Source organism: Helianthus annuus, chromosome 10 (assembly GCF_002127325.2).
Source record: "Helianthus annuus cultivar XRQ/B chromosome 10, HanXRQr2.0-SUNRISE, whole genome shotgun sequence".
In the NCBI taxonomy this organism is placed as follows: Eukaryota; Viridiplantae; Streptophyta; class Magnoliopsida; order Asterales; family Asteraceae; genus Helianthus; species Helianthus annuus.
Window position 1 is genome coordinate 142,552,139 of NC_035442.2, and position 25,934 is coordinate 142,578,072.

At 36.1% G+C, this 25,934-nt stretch overlaps 3 protein-coding genes across 5 annotated transcripts; all 3 read right to left on the reverse strand.

Moving 5' to 3' along the window:
- Window positions 1-5,797: 5,797 nt before the first annotated feature.
- LOC110882578 (60S ribosomal protein L27) lies at window positions 5,798-6,223 on the reverse strand. The gene has a single exon (XM_022130564.2). The coding sequence runs from the start codon at window positions 6,209-6,211 to the stop codon at window positions 5,798-5,800; it is 414 nt and encodes a 137-aa protein (XP_021986256.1). The 5' UTR covers window positions 6,212-6,223.
- Window positions 6,224-12,834: 6,611 nt separating this feature from the next.
- On the reverse strand, window positions 12,835-20,169 carry LOC110885699 (mediator of DNA damage checkpoint protein 1). 3 transcript variants are annotated; one of them, XM_035978661.1, is made up of 10 exons: window positions 19,898-20,169; window positions 18,414-18,499; window positions 18,104-18,318; window positions 17,978-18,028; window positions 17,774-17,897; window positions 17,647-17,698; window positions 17,410-17,553; window positions 17,206-17,325; window positions 14,268-14,618; window positions 12,835-14,237 (listed from the first exon to the last, which is right to left on the reverse strand). In XM_035978661.1, the coding sequence occupies exons 1-10, from the start codon at window positions 19,949-19,951 to the stop codon at window positions 13,023-13,025; spliced, it is 2,412 nt and encodes an 803-aa protein (XP_035834554.1). In that variant the 5' UTR covers window positions 19,952-20,169; the 3' UTR covers window positions 12,835-13,022. The 3 variants fall into 3 exon arrangements, with proteins under 3 accessions (XP_035834554.1, XP_021989094.1, XP_021989093.1); XM_022133402.2 differs by having other exon boundaries at window positions 12,835-13,661; window positions 13,713-14,618; XM_022133401.2 differs by having other exon boundaries at window positions 12,835-14,618.
- Window positions 20,170-21,223: 1,054 nt separating this feature from the next.
- Window positions 21,224-24,497, reverse strand: LOC110885698 (RNA exonuclease 4). The gene is made up of 9 exons (XM_022133400.2): window positions 24,347-24,497; window positions 24,221-24,272; window positions 24,010-24,097; window positions 22,891-22,975; window positions 22,588-22,696; window positions 22,393-22,481; window positions 22,127-22,191; window positions 21,935-22,013; window positions 21,224-21,604 (listed from the first exon to the last, which is right to left on the reverse strand). Exons 1-9 carry the CDS (start codon window positions 24,392-24,394, stop codon window positions 21,458-21,460), a joined length of 762 nt encoding a protein of 253 aa, XP_021989092.1. The 5' UTR covers window positions 24,395-24,497; the 3' UTR covers window positions 21,224-21,457.
- Window positions 24,498-25,934: the final 1,437 nt, after the last annotated feature.

Consider the following 25,934-nt stretch of genomic DNA (forward strand, 5'->3'; position numbering starts at 1 on the left):
TGAAGTAGTGTACTTCTTAAAGGTATGTTTGATACTATCAGGTAAGGACATCTTGATGGCAGCCAAGGCTCTCTTTTCAGCCTCATACATCTTTTTGTCATTCTCCTGCATGTTCACATAGGCTGTGACACGAGGTCTGCCTTCAAAGTCATGTGTAGGGTTTGTGTACCCATCAGCAATACAGATCCACATGCGAGTGTCCTGATATTCAATGAAGGATTGAAACCTATCCTTCCATGTCAAGTAGTTTTCCACCCTCATCATCTTAGGTGGTTTGTTGGTTGTGCCAACCTCATGCTCCATCCTTAAGAGTTCGTTTAATTTAGTCATGCTCGACATTTTAACGTAATCAGACTGGGAAAACCGTACAAATTTTGTCCGAAATCTGTTTTTTATCAAATTATACCATTAGATTCGTCTCGAGATAACGATTCCAATGATATATAATGTCGAAAACCTTTTTCAGGATTTTCCAGAGTTTTTTTTTTTTGTCCTAAAAATCCAACGAACCCAACGGTGCAAACGGTTTGTCCAAATGAGTTACGGATAGTTTTCTAAACGCGAAACAGTAAAATTTTTCTTACGCAAGCCAAGAAAAATTCCACCTCGTTCGAAATGATCAGAAATGGTTCGAAATGGTTCGAAATGGTTCGAAATGGGTATGCTTATCCGTAATGGTCAGTATTGATCCGAAATGACCACCTTCAAGTCCGTAATGCACTATACTGATCCGTAATGATACTCTCTGGTCCGAAATCAAACACCTTCTGATCTGGAATTGACTACCTAATCCGAAATGCAGGACTGATTATCCGAAATCAAGGTCTGAAGATCCGAAATTGAAGTCAACTGGTCCGAAATGCAAGCTTTTGATCCGGAATGCAAGCCTTCAAATCCGAAATGGTCCGTAATTGACTGTTTCTGGTCCGAAATTGATCAGAAATGCAAGATTTCTATCAGTAACAGTCCGAAATGCAAGCCTTTTGATTAGAAATGATCCGAAATGCTTATGTTTTATCCGAAATCAGCAGCAGATCTCCGAAACAGCCTCCAAAAACTCCAAAAACGCCGATTTTTCTGCAAAAACGATTCTGAACCAAGCCAATCAAGAGCCGAATGCTCTGATACCAATTGTAAGTCCCCTAACACGTGCGGATCGTAACAGAATCGTCGATCCAACCTAGAGTGCGGAATCCCCTAGATTAGATTTCACAGAAAACGAGTAGAACACGAATCACTTTAAACCCGATCTTTATTGATTATCTTCGTAACGATTACAATCAATCAAGATCCTAATTCGTCCAAGCCTTTCTCTTTTACGAATTCTCTCCAAGTGATTAAGGTGATTAGAAGATCAACCTAAACCCTAATGCTAAGCTTTGTTTATATAGTACAAAGCTTTGCATGTGGGCTAGGTCTTGGTTTGGCCCAATCGCTCTTACTTCACTATAACAAACTATTACAAAGCTAAACCCGCTAACCGTTTATCCTTTTACTAATTACAAGATATCCAAAGACCAAATCTAAGCTGTTGTCACAAAACATGCACCAACATTGTTTATGTGGAAATCGGTTAGATCTAAGCTATTCATGGTTGAATGAAGCCAAAGTTTGATGTTCTTCAAGAACACCATGATGACATCACCCAAGAACACTTAGATCTTGGTGATTTCACCGTTAGAATCCAAGTTTTGAAAGATAGAAAAGTGTAGAATCATGCAATGATCAAAAACGTACAAGAATTAGAGTGAAATCTTACCGGAGTTGAGAGAAATCTGAGAAAAGATGAAGAATAGGAGCTGGCCGGTCAGAACTTTCCAAAAGTGGAAATGAAGACAAGGACAGCCCTATTTATAGGCTTCCAAAAGAGGAAAGTGGCAGCCGATCGGCCAGGAGCTCCGATCGAGTGGGCTGCTCGATCGGCTGGCAAGATGCTAGCCGATCGGCTGGCCTGTTCGATCAGGATGCCTCCTGTTCGATCCGCGACACACTTTGAGTATTTTGCGACGATTTTCGATGTTTCGATTTCGATGGACGCTGATACGAATACGATAGAGTTCCTAGTCAAATTACTTTCATTCCCAGCTACTATATCTAACATACAATCTTCTATAAGTCACGTTTCGATGTCGGTTTCGATTGAGTTCGATTGCTTTTCGAGTTTCGATTCGATTTTCGATTGATTTGCTTGAATACCACACCAAACATAAAGTAAAAATGCACAAGTAACACATAAGGCACACACACACGTATGACCATACCACAATTCGCATAATTCGAGTCTCGAGTTCGATGATTGTTAGATCGGTTTGATTGCTGATTAGTTAACTTTATCGCATTGTTACTTCCTATCATTCACAGTCGTAGATCGGTTCGCGTTAAAACATTCGATTACTTCGATTTTTGCTGATTACAACACTTACTCCACATAATACAACTAAAACATAAAATAGACTATCTACAGTCAAGGAAAGCCAAAGTTGGCTTGGACTTTGACTTTGACTTTGACATTTGAAAACACGGGGTGTTACACTATAGCTTACGATACAAAAGGTGTCTATTTTGAGAACAACTTTGTTTTCAGTATTGTTCGACCGGAATTGGAACGAAATCTATATCGGATATGATAAATATAAATGTTGGTACCGCCACCGAAGTTGTTCGGACTGTGTCATTTTGATTCGCCATGGTAAATAACAAAAAATACAATTATATTTGACCCATTTAATTTTAAACAACACTTTTATTGAACAAAGATACAAGCAAGCATGTCGCAACGTTATATTCCGAATTAGAACTAAACGAGTAAATGTCATCAATTTTATATAATGAAAAAACTAAATGTAAGGTCACTTTGATAAAATGTACGTGTGTGCTTTTTTACTACTTGTACATTAGCACCCATAATATGGTTTTGAAAAACTTTATATCTAGATGAAAAAAATAGACATGTCGCAACAATGTACTCGAAATTTTATAAATTATTTTAAAGTTATAAGAGAAAAACAAAATATACTAAAAATTAATTATTTTAATAAAATAACAATAATAAGTTCGAATTAAAAAAATAATAAATCTGTTAGTTGTTTTTTACCACTTAATTAAGACTTTATAAAAACCATCCAACTGAAAATATGCAAGTTGACACAATCATATGCAGCTTTTGTATATGAAAAAAAAAAACTACCAATCTTATGTAGAAACGAGCATAACTCATTTTATCTATGCATCGTTTGTATATGAAAAAAAAAAAGCTACAATCTTATGTAAAAACATGCATAACTCATTTTAGCATATACTCACTATTCTATTTTGTTATATAGAGTAATGGACAAACATAAATGAACATGACACATTTATTTTTTTAACGAACAGGCACAAACATAAAAAAGGGTGTTAAGTGTCCGTGTTCGTTCAGTTCGTTTATAGGTCTGTCTAAGAGTACGTTTGGTTTGTGGAATTTGTTTCATATCAATGGAATTAGAACTGGAATTCCATTTATAATGTGTTTGGTTTGTAGAATTTGTTGAAACTAAAATCTCGATTTGTATTAATGTGTTTGACTAGCAACCCAACTAAATTCGAAGTGGAATTAGTTTTGTTTAAAAACCTACTTGGTTGGAGAAAGAACTGAATTACATTTCTATAAACTCCCTCACTCATTGGAATTTACTTTGGTTTATCTTAATGAAAAATCTACGAATTCATGGTATTTGACTAAAATAACTCAAAACACACTCATTTTTCTTCCGGTTAAAAGAGATGATAGAAGATGAAATCAGTTTTCTTCCAAAACCATTTACTTTCCGGAACCCAAAAAGTAACATCAAATATTCCAAATCAATAACGATTGTTCGGTTGTTCCAAAACAAGAATCGATTATACTCATGACGCTTTTTATCTTCCATAAACTTTTATAAAACTGGGTAGCGGCGCAGCTTGTTGCCCGTTTACCAACTATCTCGATGTAAATTCATAAGTTTCATAGTTTAATATAAATTGTTTTGGGTTAAAAAAAATTTGAGCTCTTGCCTAAAAAAAACTTATACAAATAAAAACGTGTTGTGAAACTAGCCTATTAGCAAAAGAATAAGAGAGAATAATAAAGAGAAAGAGAAAGAGATTGATGTTATTAATTGAGGTGTCTCTTTTACAAAAGAATACAATGAATATATATAGGAGATGAAGTCTTGGAGAACAAGCTAATCTATTTAAGGAGTTGATAACCACATAATATAATATATTTATAACACTCCCCCTTGGTTATCAACATAATACGCTTGATGCTGTCTCGTTAAAAACCTTGCTAGGAAAACCCGGTGGGACAAAACCATAGCTAAGGGAAAAAGAGTGCAGCGTGTGATGCGCATTATCTCCCCCTGATACTTCTGGATCAGGTATGTTGCCTCATTAAAAATCTTACTAAGAAAACCCATTGGGATAAAACTTAGTTTAAGGGAAAAAGAGTGCAACTTGAATAAATCTCCCCCTCATTATAATATGTATCTTTTAAGTAAAGTGTGTCCATCATCCTCGAAAGTTGCTCAAAACTTTTGTAGAATGATTTGTCGTTTGATGCCTTGAAGTGCAATCCTTTATATTGAGTAATGTTGTAAAATCTTCTTGTGAGACTTCTAGTGCTTCCTCTTGCGAACAAATACCATAAGATCCAAGACTATTTGTGTTACATTCTTTATATCTACAAGACTAACAAAACTAGCTTTCATGGGTTAGTAAAATATAGACACATATCATTCTTACCTTTAGGGTATCGACATATCTGCTTTACCATTCAAATGTCTCCTCATTGGACATGTGCTATATCATGTTGATAAATTCAAATAAAAAAAATATATATTATCATGCATAGCTAGAAAGTTAAGTTAATGCACAATTGCCCTTTAGCCATGGTACTTTTGAAATGAGAATCTCTACTTTGGTAGGAGTTGATAATAATCATTTCTTATAAAAAGTGTCTGAACAACCTTTAACATACTATAAGGTTGAGCTCTCTACATACTAAAATGTTCCAACAACATCTTCTAGATGTAGTTTGATAGATGAATAAAAGTATGATTACAAATATACTTGAACTGCAAGTCGAGTAATAATTAGACTTGTTGTAAATGATAATCAGAGATAATCAAAAAAGGAACTTCATTTATTGATTTGATTCTTTCATACAAAATAGAAAAACTAAGCCTTTATTTATAGGCATTATAATAATGAATAAAAAGGAAAGATTTTGATAAATATGAAGAAGATGTTGAGGAATCAATAATTTTCTCTAAATTATTTTTTCCTTTTCTAACACTCCCCCTCAAGTTGAATTGTGGGATTGCCACGATTCAACTTGGATTGGTTTTGTTTTTTTGGGTTTTGATTATGTTTGGTTTTTGGTTTGGCTACCGTCTCCTTGACATGGTAGTTTGCTTGATTTGAGTTACCGCCTTTAGACATGGTAACTTTTGGCTTGATTTGAGCTACCGCCTTTCGACATGGCAGCCTGTTTTGGGTTTTGGTTTCCCCTCAAGTTGAAAAATCAACTTGGCCGTTTGGGTTTTGGCATTTGGTTTTGATTTGGGTTTTGATTTGGTTTTGGTTTGGTTTGGTTTTGATTTTTGAGCTTTGGTTTTTTTTATTTTTTTAATTTTGAGCTTTGAATTTTTATTTTTTTGAGCTTTGTTTTTTTTGAGCTTGATTTTTTTGAGCTTAAAATTTTTTTGAGCGGAAACGTTATGCTTGGTTTTTTTTAATATTTACTTTTATTTAAAAGAATGGCTTGCTTGGATAATCTTCAGTGAAATTTAGGGTGAGGGGATAAAAACCACCTGTTCTTCCCGGTCTTAAACCGCTCCTCAAACCTATCCTTGGTCTCCTTACACGCAGTCACCTTCTTATCACGTGACGTAAGCACATCAGCCGTAACAACATCTTTCAGATCTACATCAAGCGTGTACCTCGTCGGCATAATATGATTGTAGTTCACGAGCTTGATGAACGCCTTCACTCGAGACTTCTTCGCCGTCTTCTTCGCAGAGTCCTTTCGGATCACTTTTTTTGGATATTTTGAGATTCCGGCAACCAGACAGTGGCCGTATGGACGGTCGCGGGTTCCGTCGTCGAATTGCCGGACGATCACCGCTTTCCGGCCAGCGAAACGGCCGTTCAGGACGACTACTGCCTTGTTAGGTTTTAGAAACTTCACCATTTTCGCCGCCGCAACTTTTACCTGTTGCACACTGGTGGATTGTTGCTAGGGTTTCTTGCACGGCGGTGGAACTGATTCGCCGGAACTGATGAACGACGGCGGCTAGGGTTTCTTGCAGCGGCGGTGGATTCAGGTCAGATTTTGGAGTCAATTTTGAGGTTTCAATATTTTCTTTTTGGATGATATTGGTATGAAAAAAACGGCTTTGATTGGATTGGGGTTTGAAGAGAAGGCGACCAATATTCTGGCGGCGTTGTGGCTGATCGCATAAAGTTTTACGATTTTCTGGTTTTGTTTTGAGATTGAATTTGGCTGGGATAAATTGTAGGAAATCAACAGAGTTTTCAGGGATCATAACTCTGCTCTGATACCATGTTGTAAATGATAATCAGAGATAATCAAAAAAGGAACTTCATTTATTGATTTGATTCTTTCATACAAAATAGAAAAACTAAGCCTTTATTTATAGGCATTACAATAATGAATAAAAAGGAAAGATTTTGATAAATATGAAGAAGATGTTGAGGAATCAATAATTTTCTCTAAATTATTTTTTCCTTTTCTAACAAGACTGTGCTAGGGTCATTAAAAAAAATTCCCTTCTAAAAGCTCGCCAATTTCTCTTGATGATGCTCAGACATCATCACTGTAAATTGCGATTATAGTGAATTTTTAAGAAAGAACATTTGATAAAGTTGGATAATATTATCAAACTTATATTGCTCTTTATCAGAATATATCTTGAGTTGTACAACACTCAACTTGACTATTTTAGTTCATACTATCTTTAACTTTATAAAGATACATTCTTTGAGGACTTGAAATCAATACTTCAGGCATTTGCAATCATATACATACTTCTTTCAACTTTGAAAAACAATGTTTGTGCATTCGCTCTTTAGGAGTTCTATTACATAAACTTCCTCATTGATTTCTATATCATATGCAAGGATGTCTTGAATATTTAATCCATATTGTACCATGCTTATACATTGTACATTAAGATGCCATAATAACCAGGCACAAGTTTTCTATGTATAGTTATTGGTGTACAAGAATTACATCCTTAAGATGTTTCAACTAACCTTATAAGCACTTAAATGCTTTATGATACTCATCAGGAGTTTCAATTATATTCAACGTATTCAAATATGAATTTGTATACAACGATCATATCGTTCTCGAGAACTCATTTTACATGATTTTTGATAATTCAAATCCTTGAGGGACTTTCATGTAAACTTTTAGTATCAAGTGATACATAACATTCATAAGACGCATATCAATTCTCTCTTTATATTACCAGACTAATAAAATATTGGAAAGTCATTACATCCACACTAGAGAATGTGTCTCATTATAATCAATCATGGGTTTTTGAGAAAATCCTTGGGCAGCATATTTGCCTTATCTCATTTAATTTGATTTTCACATGCTTCGCATAAAAGCCCCATTAATATCCAACATACTTTACAAATTCAGTTGTATGGATTGTTGGTCTGAAAACTTTCCATTTCATTAGAGAATTTAAATCTGCCTTATTTGCGTCTTTCCATTTTGGCCAATCATTTCTCATAGGCAAATCTTAAATTTTGATCCTCATCATTTCATCATTACAAGCGCTAAATTACATACAAAAGTATAATGACGTCGATTTTATTTCGATTCCATACATATCTTAGACATGATACAACTTATCGAGATCTCTTTAGTTTCAGGTACCTGAGGTTCTTCTTGAACCATCATGTCTACCGTCTCTTCAGGAGACCTTTTTAATATAACCCCGACTTGACCATCTTAATTAGTTGCTCCAACTTTCGAGGAATTTTATTATTGGAATCGACTAGTCTACCACGGTTCAGACGTGCAATAGACTCATTACAAACATGCGGTTGTCCTTTTAGGATACTCATCTTAATTGGAGCATTAGCAGTTGGTATATGTGACATAATCACCTTTTTAAGGTCAGTGAATGCGTCTGGTAGTAGATTTGCTAATCTTTGTATATGAGTTATTCTTTGAACTTCTGGTTCACACTTTTAGTTTTTTTGAGGATCATTGATAATTCATACCAACTCATTTATTTTCCAACTGTTTTTTATCTCCTCCTGATGTTGGGAATGTTAATCCATTGAGATGGATATCATATATTCCCAACCACCTTTTAAGTTCCCATCGTTGTGGGTCGTGGTGGATCAATTTCAATATATACCGCACAACCAAAATCTTATAAGGGACGTATTTGGTTCCTGACCAAAAACCAACTATAACGGGGGAAGTATGATGACATATTGGCTTGATGTGAATAAATGTTGTACATGTAAAATCACATGTACCCAAATACAAATATGAAGTGTTGCTCTTATGATCATTGGCTTTGCAATCAATTGTGAATGTTTAATGATCATCTCAACAAAGCAATTCTTGTATAAACATAAGCTATATGAAGTTCAACATTTATTCCAATGATCGTTAATAAATTGGGAGTCAAATTCATTATTACCAAATAAACATACTAATCTGGATGAATATGCTTGCTATCACATTAGCTAAGCCACAATCACACAAACTTCAGGTTGTGGATTTGATAACCATTTAGACGATGCATCGATTTAAAACACTAAATGGTATCATGTTGGGATATGCATATCCTTTAATCACTTCCAGAATATTTAGGGATTCCCACCCTAGTTTGGTTGGTAAATAATGAATTTCCCTTGAGAGCAAAAATTGCATGCTAATTACCAACTTGAAGAATCTTCTAGTTCTTCAATACGTTTCACATCATCATTGACACGGTGTGGTCTAACCGGTCATGCCAATTAATTAAATAATTATGATCTATAAACTTCTGGTTTACGATCGTGTATGTGTTACTTGCTCGTATGTAATACAAAACGTAAGATACTAGAAAACGTGTTATAATTTTAAAGTTCAACCCACTATGTTAATAATCATGATCCATAACCTCGTGGTCTATGATCATTTATGCTTTATACACATTTATGCTTACAAGATAAAATATACGAAAGAATCATTTCAAACTATCATGTAATATCAGTTTTATCCTTTCCACACTTCATTCTCATAAAATCACCCCCTTACTTTGCCGTTTATGGTGGTAAATCTCATTATCAACATGACCATCATTATATTTTTATGGTTGGTTACATTATGACTATCCTTACAATACTGATAGTAAGACCCCATTATTACAATTTCTTAGTTATGTTCATGATCACAAAGATCAATATATAGTCACATTCACTTTAAGGAATGTAGTAGAAGCAACCAAGTTTCATAGTTTATCATTGCTTTCTTGGACAAACGAATATGAAATCATTTCGAACCTGTTATACTCATTCTATAATATTCCATAAATTGTTTTGTAATGTTCTCTTCACATGACATCAATTGAGATGTAATTACATGTCTGAATCATATAAAATTTATTGGTCTAACATATTACGGCCTTTTATAACTTCATAATGAGAAAGTATGACACTTCAGGTGCCATATCTTAGCATATTTATACCCTTTCAATTTCAATAAGTGAACATATCATAACTTTGGTTTAGTTATGTTATTCAATACTTTTTGTATACATAAATAATAGTATACAAAATACATGGTATACCAAGAAATCATATTGTACAATGCATGACATTATAACATATCACCATATAAAATGAGTTATAATAAAATTTATGAAACAATATTTTTTGTTTGTCATCACTTATAAGCAAACATATATAATTCATGTATTAACCTACCATAGCTAACTAATTGCATGCGTATCGTTTATTAAAATATTTGTCACTCTACTTTGAAACAAAAAGACCATAAATCATATATAAAACCTATGAGATATAAAATAGAGACGTATTACTAACACCAAATAATATGTGATATGTATCATGCTCAATTATCAACATTTTAATGGTTTAGTTCATAATGATATATCATGCAATTCAGGAAACAAAGATCTCACATAACAATGTTGAGTCCAGGGATTAACAATTTAAAGAATGCACTTTAGGTGACTTATTAGTAAAGCTCATATAGACTGGTATATGTTATGTTGGTTTGATATTCAGTTCATTTGAAGCATGTGTTATTAAACTAGAAATAAAACTTATATATTAAAACCAATTGCCATGAATCAACCAATTTTCATAAAGTAGCATCCTAGAACCCATCTTTATATGGCATCAGTTGATTTAAATTTATTTATTCCGTTGCAAATTTTGAATGACAATAATAATTAAATTGAATCAACATAATGCATATCTATACAATAAGGAAATTAAAAATATTCATATGATAGATTCATAACTTTTGCATTAAAGATATGTAAAATAATTCCAGTATATGATTTCAAAAGAAATAAATTATATTCTTGGTCCATAAAAACATATGATAGATTCATATATTCATACGATAGATTCATAAACTTCGTCAAGTATTTGGAAAGATATATGATTTATAACCAATAAAGAGAGAGTGCCGCTTATTGATATACCATATGATACAAGTTAATTATTATTATGTTATTATAACAATAACAATATATTAAATTATAAGTTATTTAAGTAAAGGAAATAATGGCCATGGTAGTTCAAACACCTCCAAATGTGACTTATTTAATCCAAAATTTGGTTTAGGATTTAAAATAAATCAAGATTTAAAAATAGCTATATATGTACGACAACTTCAGTTTAATGGTGCTCTAAAAGTTCAACCAAATTTGTAATTTTCAAAATAGCTAACCCGGTAATTTTATTCTTATAGCCCCCTTTTGGTTTTCTTAACATTTAATTTCACTTACATATTAATCTGAGATTAAGAGCCATTATAGGAGTTCATACATGCACTTTGTAAACCAACCAACCAGAAAAAAATAATAACAGATTATGTAACACAGAAGCAAAACAAAATTCCTAATATAACACTTCAAATATTTAAAAAAAAATTGAATGGAAATTTATTACCTGTTGACGCTACTACGGTTTCCAACTTTCCATCGCATAAGTGTGGATTCCGTCTTCTTCTTTAATTATTAGGTTTCTTTCTCATCGCTACCAGAGATTGATTCAGGCTGGAAATTTATGCACTTCAAAGACCTCACAACAAAAGGGTAGTGAGGTCGACCGAAAACAAAGAGCACTTTCGTGAGCACTTTTGTGCTGATAACGTGTTGTGAAACACTGAAACTAGCCTATTAGCAAAAGAATAAGAGAGAATAATAAAGAGAAAGAGATTGATGTTATTAATTGAGGTGTCTCTTTTACAAAAGAATACAATGAATATATATAGGAGATGAAGTCTTGGAGAACAAGCTAATCTATTTAAGGAGTTGATAACCACATAATATAATATATTTATAACAAAACGAAATTAAAATTCGATTTTTTTTAATAGTTGGTTAAAAATGACCACTATGTCTTCCCTAATTATGGCAAGTTAATTTTTTTCTTTTGAAAATAAAACTTCATTAAACCGCCTCCGACCCAACCGGGCAAAAGGCCAAACATACGACACCCCCGACCCAAACGGGCAAAGGGCAAAACAAAATTACAACATATACAATGAGTATTTACACCACTCCGTCCATATGATATAATTACACGGATATCTACTTTTAAACCAAGCATAACCTCTCGATTTTATCTCCCCGATGATATCAAGCGCACTACCAACTTTCTTGTTAAAAACCACCTCGTTCCTTTCTTTCCATATGCACCAACAAGTGATAATAACCAAACCATAAGTCACCATATCCGCCTTCTTACCGATCTTGATATACTTGTTGATGTCAAGAATGTCTTTGAACTCAAAAAAGAATAGAGGCGGGACGTTGCACTATACGCTGAACGCTGACCACACTCGGAAAGCCACCGGGCAAGCAGTGAACAAATGCTCCACCGTTTCCTCCGAATCGTCGCATAACGGACACATGACCGAGGTAATTCCACGTTCCTTCTTCTTAAATTGATTCTCGTAGGGAGCCTATCCATATTGCCTCTCCAAGCCATAATATTACACTTGATGGGCACCCATTTACACCATGCAAAATTTGGGAGGTGACTCGTACCTCTATCTATAATCAAAGTTTTTTTTGACCGACTTCACTGAAAAACCTTTCTGACTATCAATTATCCAAATCCAAGTGTCCTTATCGTTGGAGAGTCTCACAGAGCTGAGAGTCTCGTTACATTCCTTCCATTACTTAATCTCCTCCTCTGATGCCGGTTGTCTAGACCACTGCCAAGTTAATATACTATTTCTTTGACCTGCAACTATTCGCTCTGCGACCCTGCACAATTTAAACAACTCCAAGCCAAATAAATGAGGCCATCTTTCCGAGAAGGGAAGATCGCCCACCCAATTGTCAATCCAAAAACGGATATCATTCCCATTCCCAACCTTACACATGATAAGCCGATTTATCCCTCTCCCATTTAGTTTAATTTTGGAAATTAATTTGACCATATTTCTCCAACATCCCGCTATGTTACCGTTAAGTGGAAGGAAGCTCCTTTGATTGTTTTTACCATGACAGGCATTCACTACTTTACACCAAATGTATGGCAAGTTAATTACTTCAAATGTATTGATTTACATTAAATGCGGAAAAAGTAAGTTCATTACATAGATAACTAAAAATATAAGTTTGCTACATTTAAGTTTAATAATAAATCCAAGTAAATCTAGACATGATTATCTTTAACCAATCAAGAGCCGACCCTAATACAGCTAAAAGTTTTGATAAACAAGAATATCATGTAATCCTACCATCTTCTAAACTAAACTATCCTTCTTCCATAGCTACAGCAGCATTTTCTTGTGTCACGTCCATGTTTTCTACCGCATTATCACCCGCCTTCTCCTCATCAATCTCCATCTCTGAAACTTTTCGCTGCTCTATTTCAGTTTCAATCCCAGCTGTAGGATCATTTACCGGCACCACAGGTTCCTCGGTTTTAGCCTCCTGAACCACATTAGGGTCAACAGGCATCACAGGTTCCTCGGTTTTAGCCTCCTGAACCACATTAGGGTCAACAGGCACCACAGGTTCCTCGGTTTTAGCCTCCTGAGCCACATTAGTGTCAACAGGCACCACAGGCTCCTCAGTTGTAGCCTCATGAACCACATTAGAGTCAACAGGCACCATAGGTTCCTCGGTTGTAGGCTCCTGAGCCACATTAGAGTCAACAAGCATCACAGATTCCTCGGTTGTAGTAGCCAAATTAGAGTCATCAGGCACCACAGGTTGCTCGGTTGTAGCCTCCTGTGCCACATTAGACTCAACAGGCACCACAGGCTCCTCGGTTGTAGCCTCCTGAGCCACATGAGGGTCAACAGGAACCACAGGTTCCTCTGTTGTAACCTCCTGAGCCACATTAGACACAACAGGCACCACAGGTTCCTCTGATTTAGTCTCTATTGCCTCCTGAACCACATTAGATTCAATAGGCACCACAGATTCATATGTTTTAGCCTCCTGAACCACATTAGGATTGTTACCAGAAACAAGCACCACCGCTTCCTCTGTTTTACTCTCCATTGCCTCCTGAACCACATTAGGGTCACCACTAGAAACAGGCACCACATCCTCGGTTTTGGTCTCAATTACCTCCTCAACCACATTAGGTTCATCAACAGAAACAAACAACACAGGGTCCTCCAATTTAGTCTCTAGTGCGCTTGTATGAGGTTGATCAGGTACATCAGGTTGTACATCAAGCAATTCCGCTGGTACTTCGACTGAAGCGCCAGAAACCACCGGTTCTTTCTGTGGCTCAGCTAACTCGGTTTTCTCTTCTAGCAATGCTCCAGCTGATGGAGGAATGACGGGGCCCACTGCTTCAGATATCTGCTCTTCTGCTCGCAGTTCCGGTTTTGGTTCACTTAAAGAAGGTACATCGGCTGCTACGTTACGTGGCTCAACTTCGATTATAGGATTAGATGTCAAGGGTTGTACTTTTTGCAACTCAACTGGTACTTCATCTGAACGTGCAGGAACCACAGGTACTTCATCTGAACGTGCAGGAACTACAGGTACTGCAGGTTGTACTGTTTGCTGATTTTGTGGTACATTAGCCACCACAGGTTCTGCTTTAAACTGCGGTTGTGATCCTTCTGGTGCAACCGTTGAATCTAGCCTCTGGCGTTTTTGTGGTGCTTCGGGTGGCGACGGTGAAGGTACAGCCACTGGTTCCACTTTATGTTGCTTTGGTTGTACTTCGGCTGGAGGATAGACTCTCAAAGTGCTGACCGTATGATTATTATTATTAGCACCGTTTTTGTTCTGGTTTGCAGCAATAGACTCGTTCACAGCATGAAGTTGCTGCAACCTGTAATCAGTTTCAGGTCTACGACAAATCTTCCTCAACGCCACAATTTCCTGAAAAATAAAAAAATATAGCAAATAAAAATCTTTAAAAAAAAATCTCGTTAAAAAAAGGGGTGAGCAGAAAACCGAAAAAACCGATTTAAACAAACCAAAAAAAAACCCAAACCGCACAAAAACCGAAATACACCGAACCGAAATTTATGGTACGGTTATGGTTTTGCGTCTTAAGAAAGCCGTAAAAAACCGAACCGAACCGAACCGAACTAAAAAATCAATTTTTTAATGTTTGTAATAATATTGATTTAGTAATTATTAATTTTATTCTTGAAGGTTAAGTATTTATAATAAAAACATTAGTATGTTTATTTATCTTTGAAATGATTTATCCATTGCCTACAAAAAATAACAGAATTTTGCCTAAAAATTAAATGATTTGAAAGTATTATAAAAGAAAATATCTTAATAAAAACTTTGGAGAATAATAAAAATAGATTAGAAAGTTATATTTATGTGAACAATATTAGTTAAAAAGGGTAAATAACTAAATGAGTTAACTGCCATTTTCGTCCCTGTGGTTTGGTCACTTTGGCCATTTCAGTCCATTTTTCAAAAATGCGCCATTTTCCTCCCCGACGTTCTGGAAAGGTGCCATTTCAGTCCAAAAATCATAACCCAGTTAAGTCAGTTAGTAAATAAGGACTGATTGTGTAAATTTGTAACATAAAGGACTGATTGTGTAAATTTGTAACACCACCACCACTAGCCCTGCCACCACCACCACTCCGCTGCCACCACCACCACCACCGCCACCACCGCCACCATAGCCACCACCGCCACCACAGCCACTGCCACCACCACCACCACCGCCACCACAGGACTCTGTATAGTCGGTGCAACCTGGGAAGAAGTGTTTGAAAGGCCACTTTGTTGGCTGCTGATCTTTGTTAACGGTGGAGGATTTTTAGGCAAATGTTTCATATTTGTGACAACAATGTCCGCTAGTAGATCTGGATGTATTTGAGATATTAAGATCTCAAGAGATTCAGCACCTCGTTCCCCTTCAGCAAGTAACGCACCAATCATGGAAATTATTTGTTCAACGGGTGTCAGACCGTTATCTAGTGATGCCACCTTCGTGGGCCCTCCGTTTACTGAGTGATCATGTCTTGGATCAGTTTGAATTACAGTACTTGTGTTGCTATTAGAACCGTAACGGCTCCTCTTTGATGCTGAATCGTTGGAAACTGTGTGTTCTTGGTCCATAGGGGTTGATCGTTTAAGCATGTGATTTGATTGTTGCTCATCCTGAAGAAGAGCATATATTAAATCTATATAGTTTAAACAAGATATATAAATGTCCTGTTTGGTAATTTGTCAAGTCAGAATACCTTGCTTGCACGAGAAGCGCGCTCGCTGTTTCTTAACATATTGTCAACCTGCCTCATCACCTGGTCAGCTGTATCTCCAGCATTCATTGACCTCAAAACCTTGAGCACTTTTTCTCTCGACTGATTTAAAATTAAAATTATTTGTGTGAGGATCCAATTATTTGTGTGAGGATCCAATCCAATCCAAAGTACAGATCTGTGCAGAATTATTTTGATCGCTGAAATCAGTCCGCAGAATCTGCAGAGGTGTTCGGTCATTGCTGATTATTAGCCGTATAAACAAATCTGCTGTCATTGAACAATCTGCTGAACAGGAAACATATCTGCTGTCGTTATATAATTCGTTCAGAACAGATTTGCAGAATTATTAGCCGTATAAATCTATTTGTTCTGCTGATCTGCATCCGAAAAACCCATTCGCTGCTGAATTACATCCGCAGAATCATTAAAATCGCGATGATGATGATGAAGATCGCGATGATGATGATGATGATGATGAAGGTCGATGATGATCGATGATGATGATAACAGATGATGACGATGATGACGTTGATGGTGGTGGTGACCAACATCAATGGAGGATGCAGACGATGGAAGTGGTCGATTTGCCTGAATTCGGAGGAAGTTGCAGGTTCCGGTGAAGTTGCAGGTTCCGGTGACCATGGCTGTGGTGGCGGCGGTGGTGGTGGTGGCAGTGGTGGCTGTGGTGGCGGTGGTGGTGGTGGCAGCGGAGTGGTGGTGGTGGCAGGGCTAGTGGTGGTGGTGTTACAAATTTACACAATCAGTCCTTTATGTTACAAATTTACACAATCAGTCCTTATTTACTAACTGACTTAACTGGGTTATGATTTTTGGACTGAAATGGCACCTTTCCAGAACGTCGGGGAGGATAATGGCGCATTTTTGAAAAATGGACTGAAATGGCCAAAGTGACCAAACCACAGGGACGAAAATGGCAGTTAACTCTAACTAAATATAATAACTCAAATGTAAACATCTATTAAAGATTCTTAAACCTTGAATTATACTTTTTATTTTTGAATCTTACGTAAATTTGGTCCGAAAACCGAAATCCGAACCGAAGCGTTGCTAAAATCGAAAAAAACGAAACTGAAAAAACCAAAACCGAACGGTTTTCAAAAACCAAAAACCGAACATTTCGGTTACGGTTTCGATTATACCATAAAACCGGACATAATCGAACTGAACCGTGCACACCCCTTAAATAAAAACTGTATGTAGTTGCATACCTCAGATTGGTCATGATCATAACGCACCAAAAACCTACAACGACAACCTCGCACATCGTGTCGCCTTCTTTGAGCATCTAGAACATGTGCATCAAAGTACAGAGCCTGCTCTTTTCCTTCCTATAAAAATTCAACGGTTTTTAGAAACGGATTCTGATTCCTTTGATATGATCAAATATATTACATAATATAAGTAATTATCACCTGAAAACAAAGTATGAGATCAGCAGGAAGAACAGCTACACATTCAGATGCTTCACATGGAAGAGATCTTTGTCTCACGTTCTTTCGAACATTTACCCATTCATCCTCTTCGGCTCCAAAACCCGCAAATCGAACAAAAACTTCCTGATATTATTATAAGATGACACAATTAAATTATTTAAAAAAGGATATCGCAGAAACTTGGTTAATAAAATACTGAAAAGGCTATATAATTACCGGATCACCCGTCTCAAGAGACCTATGTGATATAAAGGTTGAAACATCATACCTACAAAATACATAACCAAGATTTAGCGTTGTTGTATAAAGCTTAAACGTTAAATAAACACGTCTATGTACTAACCATGCACCATCCCTAGCAGACTTAGCTTCAAATTCCATCTGTGAATTATCTGCCACCCTTCCTGCACTTTGAACTGAAAAAACGGGTGGTTGTTGGGGTGCTTGCGGGAACGTTCTAACCGAAGCTGAGTTGACCCAAAAGGCCAAAATTCAAATTAGTCAACAGACGAAACTAAAACATCTAATAAAGTGAGTTCCGCTCTACCTGAAGGAACAGTTGGATGTTGTGGTGCTTGAGGAAAAGATCTAACATTAACTGCATTATCAAGAACGCTTGTAAGTTCGGTACACCATATACTACACAAAGTGCAAGTTTAACTGTTTAACTCACCTGAAGCAGCAGCAGCAGCAGCAGCATGCGGTTGTGTAACCTGAGTAACCTGAGGTACACCTTTTACCATAGATGAATCATGAACCATTTGTGTAGCATTTAAGTTTCCCGGTGCTTTAGCTGCTTTAGCTCTGATGGCGTATCGTCTATTTTGAAACCAATTCCACACTTGTTTCATTTGAACTTCAATCTTTCCCGCCCGTTCTTCAGATTTACTGCACACCGATATCACACATCGCGTCTAATGATTATAAAAAGATTTCCAAAAACTTAAAGCTTGGTCTTAAGTTTAAAGTAAGCTATTGTATACCTGAATTTTTCAGCTAGAGAAACAAGAACTTGACGTTCGGGCATTGCTGTTTTGTGTGCTTGCAAGATGGCTTCCATTTCCGCAATCTTTGAACAAGAAAATAGTTAATAATACCAATTTGTAAAAAGATTATGAATGATAACAAAACAACAATAACCTAGTATAGTCCCGTGAGACCCCCAACTCCAAAGCCATAACCAAACATAAAAATCAATAAAATCTACATAGCAGAGAAACATAGAGTACTAACAATAGTCTTAGTCAGCTACCAAAAACAGAAAATTGGTGGAAACTGGAAACCTATGCAGTTAATATCAGCGATATAACGCCGATATATATCGGTCCCCTGGCGAGATATCGGTGCAAAATATTGGACAGAATATCTAAGCAGTTAAAGACGCTAGGGTGCAAAGTGATGCAATTCCCAACCGAGTTGGATCAAACAAACACAAGAATGAGCAGGAATTGGCTTTCAATAAAATTCATAATCAAAAACTAGTGTTTAACAACCAAAATAAAACTATTTAAACTAAACCTACCCAACAATTTTAGGCACCAGACTAGGAATAAGAAACACAATCAAATACGAAGTTCAAAAACGAGATAAACATGCAGAAATATAAGATAAACTAAACGATTCCAGCTGCAACTCAAGTCAGGCTGATCGGCCTCAACCTAGGTCTTCAATTGGGCCGCTGCTGCTTCCGGTCTTACAAACAGGCCCTACGCCTTTATTAATTGGGCCGGAAACTAGACCAATACTCAAACCGATCCTAATTGCATCACAAAGCGTGAGTGTCGCCTAGGTGCAAGGCGCTTAAAAAGCGAGGGCCTGAGATATGCAAGGCGCATGGTATGAACATGCCATGTTTAGCTGTTTTAGACAAATTTTAGGGCTGTTTATTTGCTTGGTTAGACTTTTTTAGACTAGTGTAGGCCGGTTCAGTCAGAATATTTGGAGATTTTTGCCTGTTTTATCCAACTTTTTTGTGCCCGGATGAAAGACGGCGTTATTGCTGCGCCTAGGCGATTGCCTTTGACTACATAGCTTTCCATGATATCTAATTTAACTAAAAAAAATTTCACCTATAACTAGTCAAGATTCCACATGAATCCGGTGCCCTTTCAGCATCAAAAACACATTCTACCATTTTCTTGAACCTTAGGATGTCCAAACACATAAATCTTTACAGCTAACAATTCACTATCTCATATCAAAAACTCAAAAGTACACAAATCGCACAAACATTACCACAAACTTCCATCTTTAGGGCAAATTAACCATTCAAAACACCAGAAACCCCACAACTACAATCACCCAACATAAAAAAATCAAACATTTCAACAACTATAACCAAAAAGAACCCATTCATAACCGACAGTATCCGCCAATTCAAAACATCACATATTAGGGCTATCAAAAACCAACAAAATCCCAACGAAATCAATCAAATACAATTAGTGGGTATGAAGAAGAAAGTGACCTCAGCCTGAGTAAAACGGAAAGATGGGCCTCCGTTACTTGGTGGTCTGCCCATTTGATTACGTTCTTCTCGTTCGTTTAAACAAAGCACTGAAAAAGAAGAATTGGTGGGTTGTAAACAGGAGGATGCTGGTGATCAGTATGTATGTATGTAACGGATGAATTTGAAAGAGGGGATGTTTGTTTGTTTGTTTAATCGATGAGACGAAAGTGAAGAAAGTAGGGTGTAAATTGCTACGATGACTGATTTGCGTTTTTATCGGCCTTGGTTAAACTTGTCGTTCCTAGCGATTTTGTAGCCTCACCCCCCCCCCACCCCCCCATTCTTTAGAACATTGCAAAAGTAATCCCTCAGCTTTTGTTTCGTCTATGGATGAGCATTTGGTATCAAATACCGATCCTGTCCCAATACCATCCCGATCCCGAAAATATCGTACCGATTTTTTTTGGTACCGAAAACAGTATCCACTTTTTGGCATTTTCGGTATCGGTACCGGTACCGGTTCGGTTCGGTACAGTACCGGTAAAATACTGAATTTTACCTTCAAATACCGCTACCGTACCGACATATTTCGGTATCGGTGTCGGTACCTAGTTTTGACGAAATTTGGGATCAGAATCGGGATTTGCTCATCCCTAGCTTCATCACAGTAAATTTATAATAAAGGTTATCAAATTACCTTGAAGTCTTGAACATGTTTTTTTTCTAAATTTTTAAGCTTTGAATTGATATTTGTATTATTAATTAAATTAATGCAGGGTCGGATTCATACAAATTTTAACAAAAGGCTTTTTATATAACTCTATATTGCGATTTGTTTGCAGAAATAGAAGATCAAGTCATCGCCTACTCACTTCCTTATGTTTTAATTTTGAAGAAATCATGGTGTCAATTTTTTTTCACAAGGAACATGGTGATTGAATTCTACATGTTAAAATTCCGATTATTTTCTTTTTAAAAAAATAATAATAATGACATGTTGTAAAGGGCCTTGTTTTTTTTTGTCTAGGGCCCCCAATATGATTGAGCCGATTGATTAAGCATTTCTGAACTAGTTGTGAATGAAAAGAGAATTTCATAGTTACATGTTCTGTGTTATCCAATAACAGTTGACCGTCTAAGAAATCTTCACCCGGTAACCAAAAACAAAATCATGAGCTTTTTTTCGTGAAAAGCAAACTATTAGTTGGTATAAAGAATCGTATGTTACACTGACATTAGTTTGAACCTGCCTAGCTTAACTAAAGATTTACAAAATAATTAAAGAACTAAAACTAATGAATCTTGGTTGATACCACATTAACACATGTGTAACACATAACATAATTATGCAACTGTCCTCAATTAATTGGGTGACAATATAAATAAAAAAGACTTCACTCTTTTTCTTAAGTTCATTGTTCTTTTTGAGTTCGAGCACAACAAAACTTGGGCTTAAATCAGCCTATTAAATGCTTAGACACTTGGTACAACTAATCGAGATTCTTGATCACTGAAGGAACAATATCACTAGTTTTTTTTTAAAGATTTGTTGGTACGAAGAAAGTTTTGATGGCGATTTTAAGCTGCTGTTGAACCTTCTTTTCTCTGTTTCTTCGGTTTACGTTTCTTCTGCTTTAACTTCATCTTTACTAAATCTTTGACACTTTTTTCCCATTCCCGCCTTTTCTTAACGTAAAGCATCATCGCAGCACGAGCATCTTCTATCTGTAAGCATCAGTATATCCTTAAATATACATTTACTCTAGAGTGTATAACGGGTCAACATGGGTCCATGTTGAGATGGGTCGGGTTGAAATTGACTCCACAAACACTTTTTATCCAATCTTTATAAATGATAAATGAGCTATTTACGAATTCAAAAACAAAATTATAACAATAATAACCGAAATCTTTGAATAAAATGATTTAGAAGGTTATATGAATCGCAAAAAGACTTTGTGAAGGTTTTTCTTTATTTGACCCGTTAAAGATAAAACACAACCCACTTTGACCCATTCATATGGGTCACCAAGTGTACTTTGAAACGAAACTCACAGGACAATGCTCGCCATTTTGAATCTTGACACCAAGGACTTCGACTGCAAGATGTCTAAGTGCTTTGCTACGCCCTTCTCTGCATTATATAAAAAGGTTAATTATAAATTAAAAGCTATTTTCTCACATTTGTATATAAAAATTAAAAAATAATGGAACAATAAAAAATAAGGCTTATAAATTATAATATACTTTAGAAACGGTTGATACTCTGCGGTGTCTCGTATATCCTTCTTTGGATGACTTAATAACAACGCCTGTAAAGAAAAGAAAAAAAGATATAAATTACACATTAAATCACGGTATTCAACAAATTAGATTATTGTGATAATATGCTTTTTTTGCATAAATTACACATTAAATCACCGTATCCAACAAATTAGATTATTGTGATAATATGCTTTTTTTGCAAACGTATTTAACAAAAATCATATTGTTGCTTTATTTTGTGTATTAACCTTAAGATCGTTGCGCAACGCGTGGCCAACAAGGATCTTCCCTTTGAGCAATTCCGCTACTTCCTTCTGAACAATACGGAAATCCTTCGCTGGAAATACATTATAAATGCGTATAAATACAAATGATTCAAGCATATTTGATAAAGAAAAAAAAATATGCAGGAAAACAGCAAAATAAATAGACAAAATCAGAACCTTTTTTCAAGTCACGGGGTCGGATACCACTTATTTGAGTGCGAAAGTCAACCACACGATCAACTGGACGAACATGCTCATCATATATAACATTTCCAAACTTATTTACCTGTCATTAAGACATGTCTAACAGTTTACTTGCATATATATCCAATTTAGATAACACCGCTTTTCTAATTTTCCATTTGCCAATTAGTTGAGTAAGTTGACTAGAGTCATTTTAGGGTCAACCTTCGACCAACGAGTCAATTACAAGCAATGCTATTACATATAAAGTTATAAACCAATGTAAAGTTAAATTACCAGTGTAACTCTTCCAAGAGCGCTTTTGTTTCCTAGAGGGCTGACACCGACCATTTCACAATCCATGGCTATCTCGGTTGTAATACTGTCAAATTGATACTTAGTTAAATTGAATTACACTAATACATTAAGATATCAATGACCATAAAGAAAACATAAACCATGAATCTTGAAATGAAGAAAAAAAAAAATGGTCCGAAATGGTTGTATACTGTATAGCCACATCCCAATTCTCCCACATATACAGGATATAAATTATAAAAATAACATCTTTATTTTCCTCCCACTTCACACCATACAGAAAAACGTTAAGATGTTAATTTGTATAAGGGGTGTTTGGGAGGAAAAATTACAAGTTTTGTCCTTTATCTTTATACCACTTTTCAGGCGGTGTCCTTTTTAACGAATGTTGACAGGCGGTGTCCTTTACTAGGTATTTTGTTGCAAGTTTAGTCCTTTACACCCAACCCTGTTAATTGTTGGGTGTAAAGGACTAAACTTGCAACAAAATACCTAGGTAAAGAACTAAACTTGCAACAAAATACCTAGTAAAGGACACCGCCTGTCAACAATTAACAGGGTTTTTTAATTGGGTTGGGTGTAAAGGACTAAACTTGCAACAAAATACCTAGTAAAGGACACCGCCTGAAAAGTGGTATAAAGATAAAGGACAAAACTTGTAATTTTTCCGTGTTTGGGATTGCTTACTAATAAAGTGTTTATGTAATGTGGATGTTTGCTTATTCTAACTATCTTATCTCTTACATCCTTAAATAAGTAGAACTCCCAAACACTCATAAGAACATTTTTTTATTATTGTGGTTTGTTATAGCAAAAGCAAGTCAAAACACTATCTCCCGTCGTGTTCTGTTACAACCGGTTATATGTTTTATGCTTATTTCAAAAGGGATTAGCAGTTTTTATAAGCCCTCCCAAGGGAAGCGTTCAATACATAACCAATTTTAAGATAGATATTGCGAGAACCACACAAGCATTTGTAAAATATTGATGAACCCATGAAACACAAGAATGGTTATGAAATCTTTTAACAATAAAAGAGTGTTGGGGTGTGTGTGTGTGATCATGGCACAAAAACAAGTGTTAAAAGAGATTGTATACCTTGAGTCTGATGAAGTAGGAGTAAGTACATTCAATTCAGCATCACTTGCCTCCTCATTATCATTATCAGACCTCTCTTTACGTTTTCCTGCAAAATTTTTTACCCTCATAATCAAATACAAAGTATGCATGAATATTTCATCTGAAATTAACAACACCTTGAGACAATTAAGTAACGAATCAACAATCTGGGTTGAGTAAATATACAAACCTAAAATGGTATGTTGGGTCTCTGTTGCTGATTTGTTCGAGTAACCTAATTTCTGAAAACAAAAGAATCATGAGAGAGAGATTAAGTGAATAGATGAAGCGTGTGAAGAAAATGAAAGAAAGGTACTTGACGGAGTTGAGCCCAGTTGGGGTTGAGCTGCTTCGGATTCTTCATCGGAAAAATATGCTAAAACAAAACAGTTCGGTGTCGGACACCTCCGGCCGCTTTTTGTTTGCTCAAAAGAGACGGATTTCTTGTTTGTAGGTTTTTGGGCCAGTCGGGGTTCAACACTCCACCTTATTCACTTTTTTTTTTATTATTAATTAAAAGGGTAAAATTATTATTATTATTATTAGACTAAATTGCATAAATCAACCTTTATGTTATACCTAAATTGCATTCCATATCTTTTGTCATACCTCAACCGATGACGGAAACATCGGGGCGCGGCACTGAGCGAAACAGATTGTCCAAGAGAATCCATAACACTATTAGTGACAATATATTTAACGTTCACATCCCATACCATAAACATATAGAGCATAAATCGTTATTACAAACATTGTTCTCAAAGACAAATAATTGTTCCGACAACTCAGATTTTATTTAGTTTGTTTCTAGACTCCCCTAGCTTGATTTCACAAGGTCCAGCAATCATAGCATCCTAAACATCTGTCACATACGTTAAAATAAAGTCAATACACATAGTGTGAATGTGAGCATACAAGTTTAATAGCATTTAATATAGCGGAAACGTTTTACGCATAACCAGCATGTAACACGTAGAAATGTGAAGCAAGTAAGCTATCGACAATGACATATGCAACCGACGTGACTGCGAGTTGTAGAATGTGCAACACGTTATCACCACTGTGACCATGTGAAGTAAAACCCTTAACAACCCCTGTCCACGACAGGTACTGAGTCTAAACTATAGTACTATCGTTGCTAAGGTGTTAGGCAACAATCACTGTGTAAACATAGCATACAAGCATTCATCGAAAACACGTATAACATGCGAGAGCGGTTAGCGTATAAAAGTGTTTGCGTTGTGTGATCAATATGATTTGATATAGGTAACGTATGTAACACCCAAAAGTGTGTAAAGCAAAAAGGGATCGAGTATACTCACAGAGCGTGTTTAGTAAATAAACACAATCTTGGATTGAAGGGAGCGCTTAGAGGTTAGCCTGATCATAGAACGATAGTGTGAGCGTTGAACAGCGTGTCGAGTGAGATGAGTGACGAATGGTGATTCGGTCGGATGACCGTCCGGACGGATGACCATTCGGTCGGTTGGTCATTCGACTGGAAAGTGAGTTTGTGAAATGTTTGAACTTTTGAAGTTTTCGTTGTAGCATAAATAAAGTCATTCGATCGAATGGTCATCCGGACGGATGACCGTTCGATCGGATGGCTATTCGATTGAAAGTTGATATTCTTTGAAGTTTTGCGAAATTGATTAAGTAAGCTCAACACTTTTGAAATTCAACACCTGGTCGAATAGTCGTTCGATCAGATGGTCATCCGACCGGACGGCTATTCGATCGGTGATTCGATGTTTTGCAAATTTTGTAAAATCAGTTAAGTTGGAAAGTTTTGCGGTTTAACGGAGATGGCGTGACGACGTGTCAAACAACGGAAATCACATCAAGTCCAACTCATCCGATTGGATGGGAATCACCGCGTCCGAGCAGACTCAACTGTTCTTGAC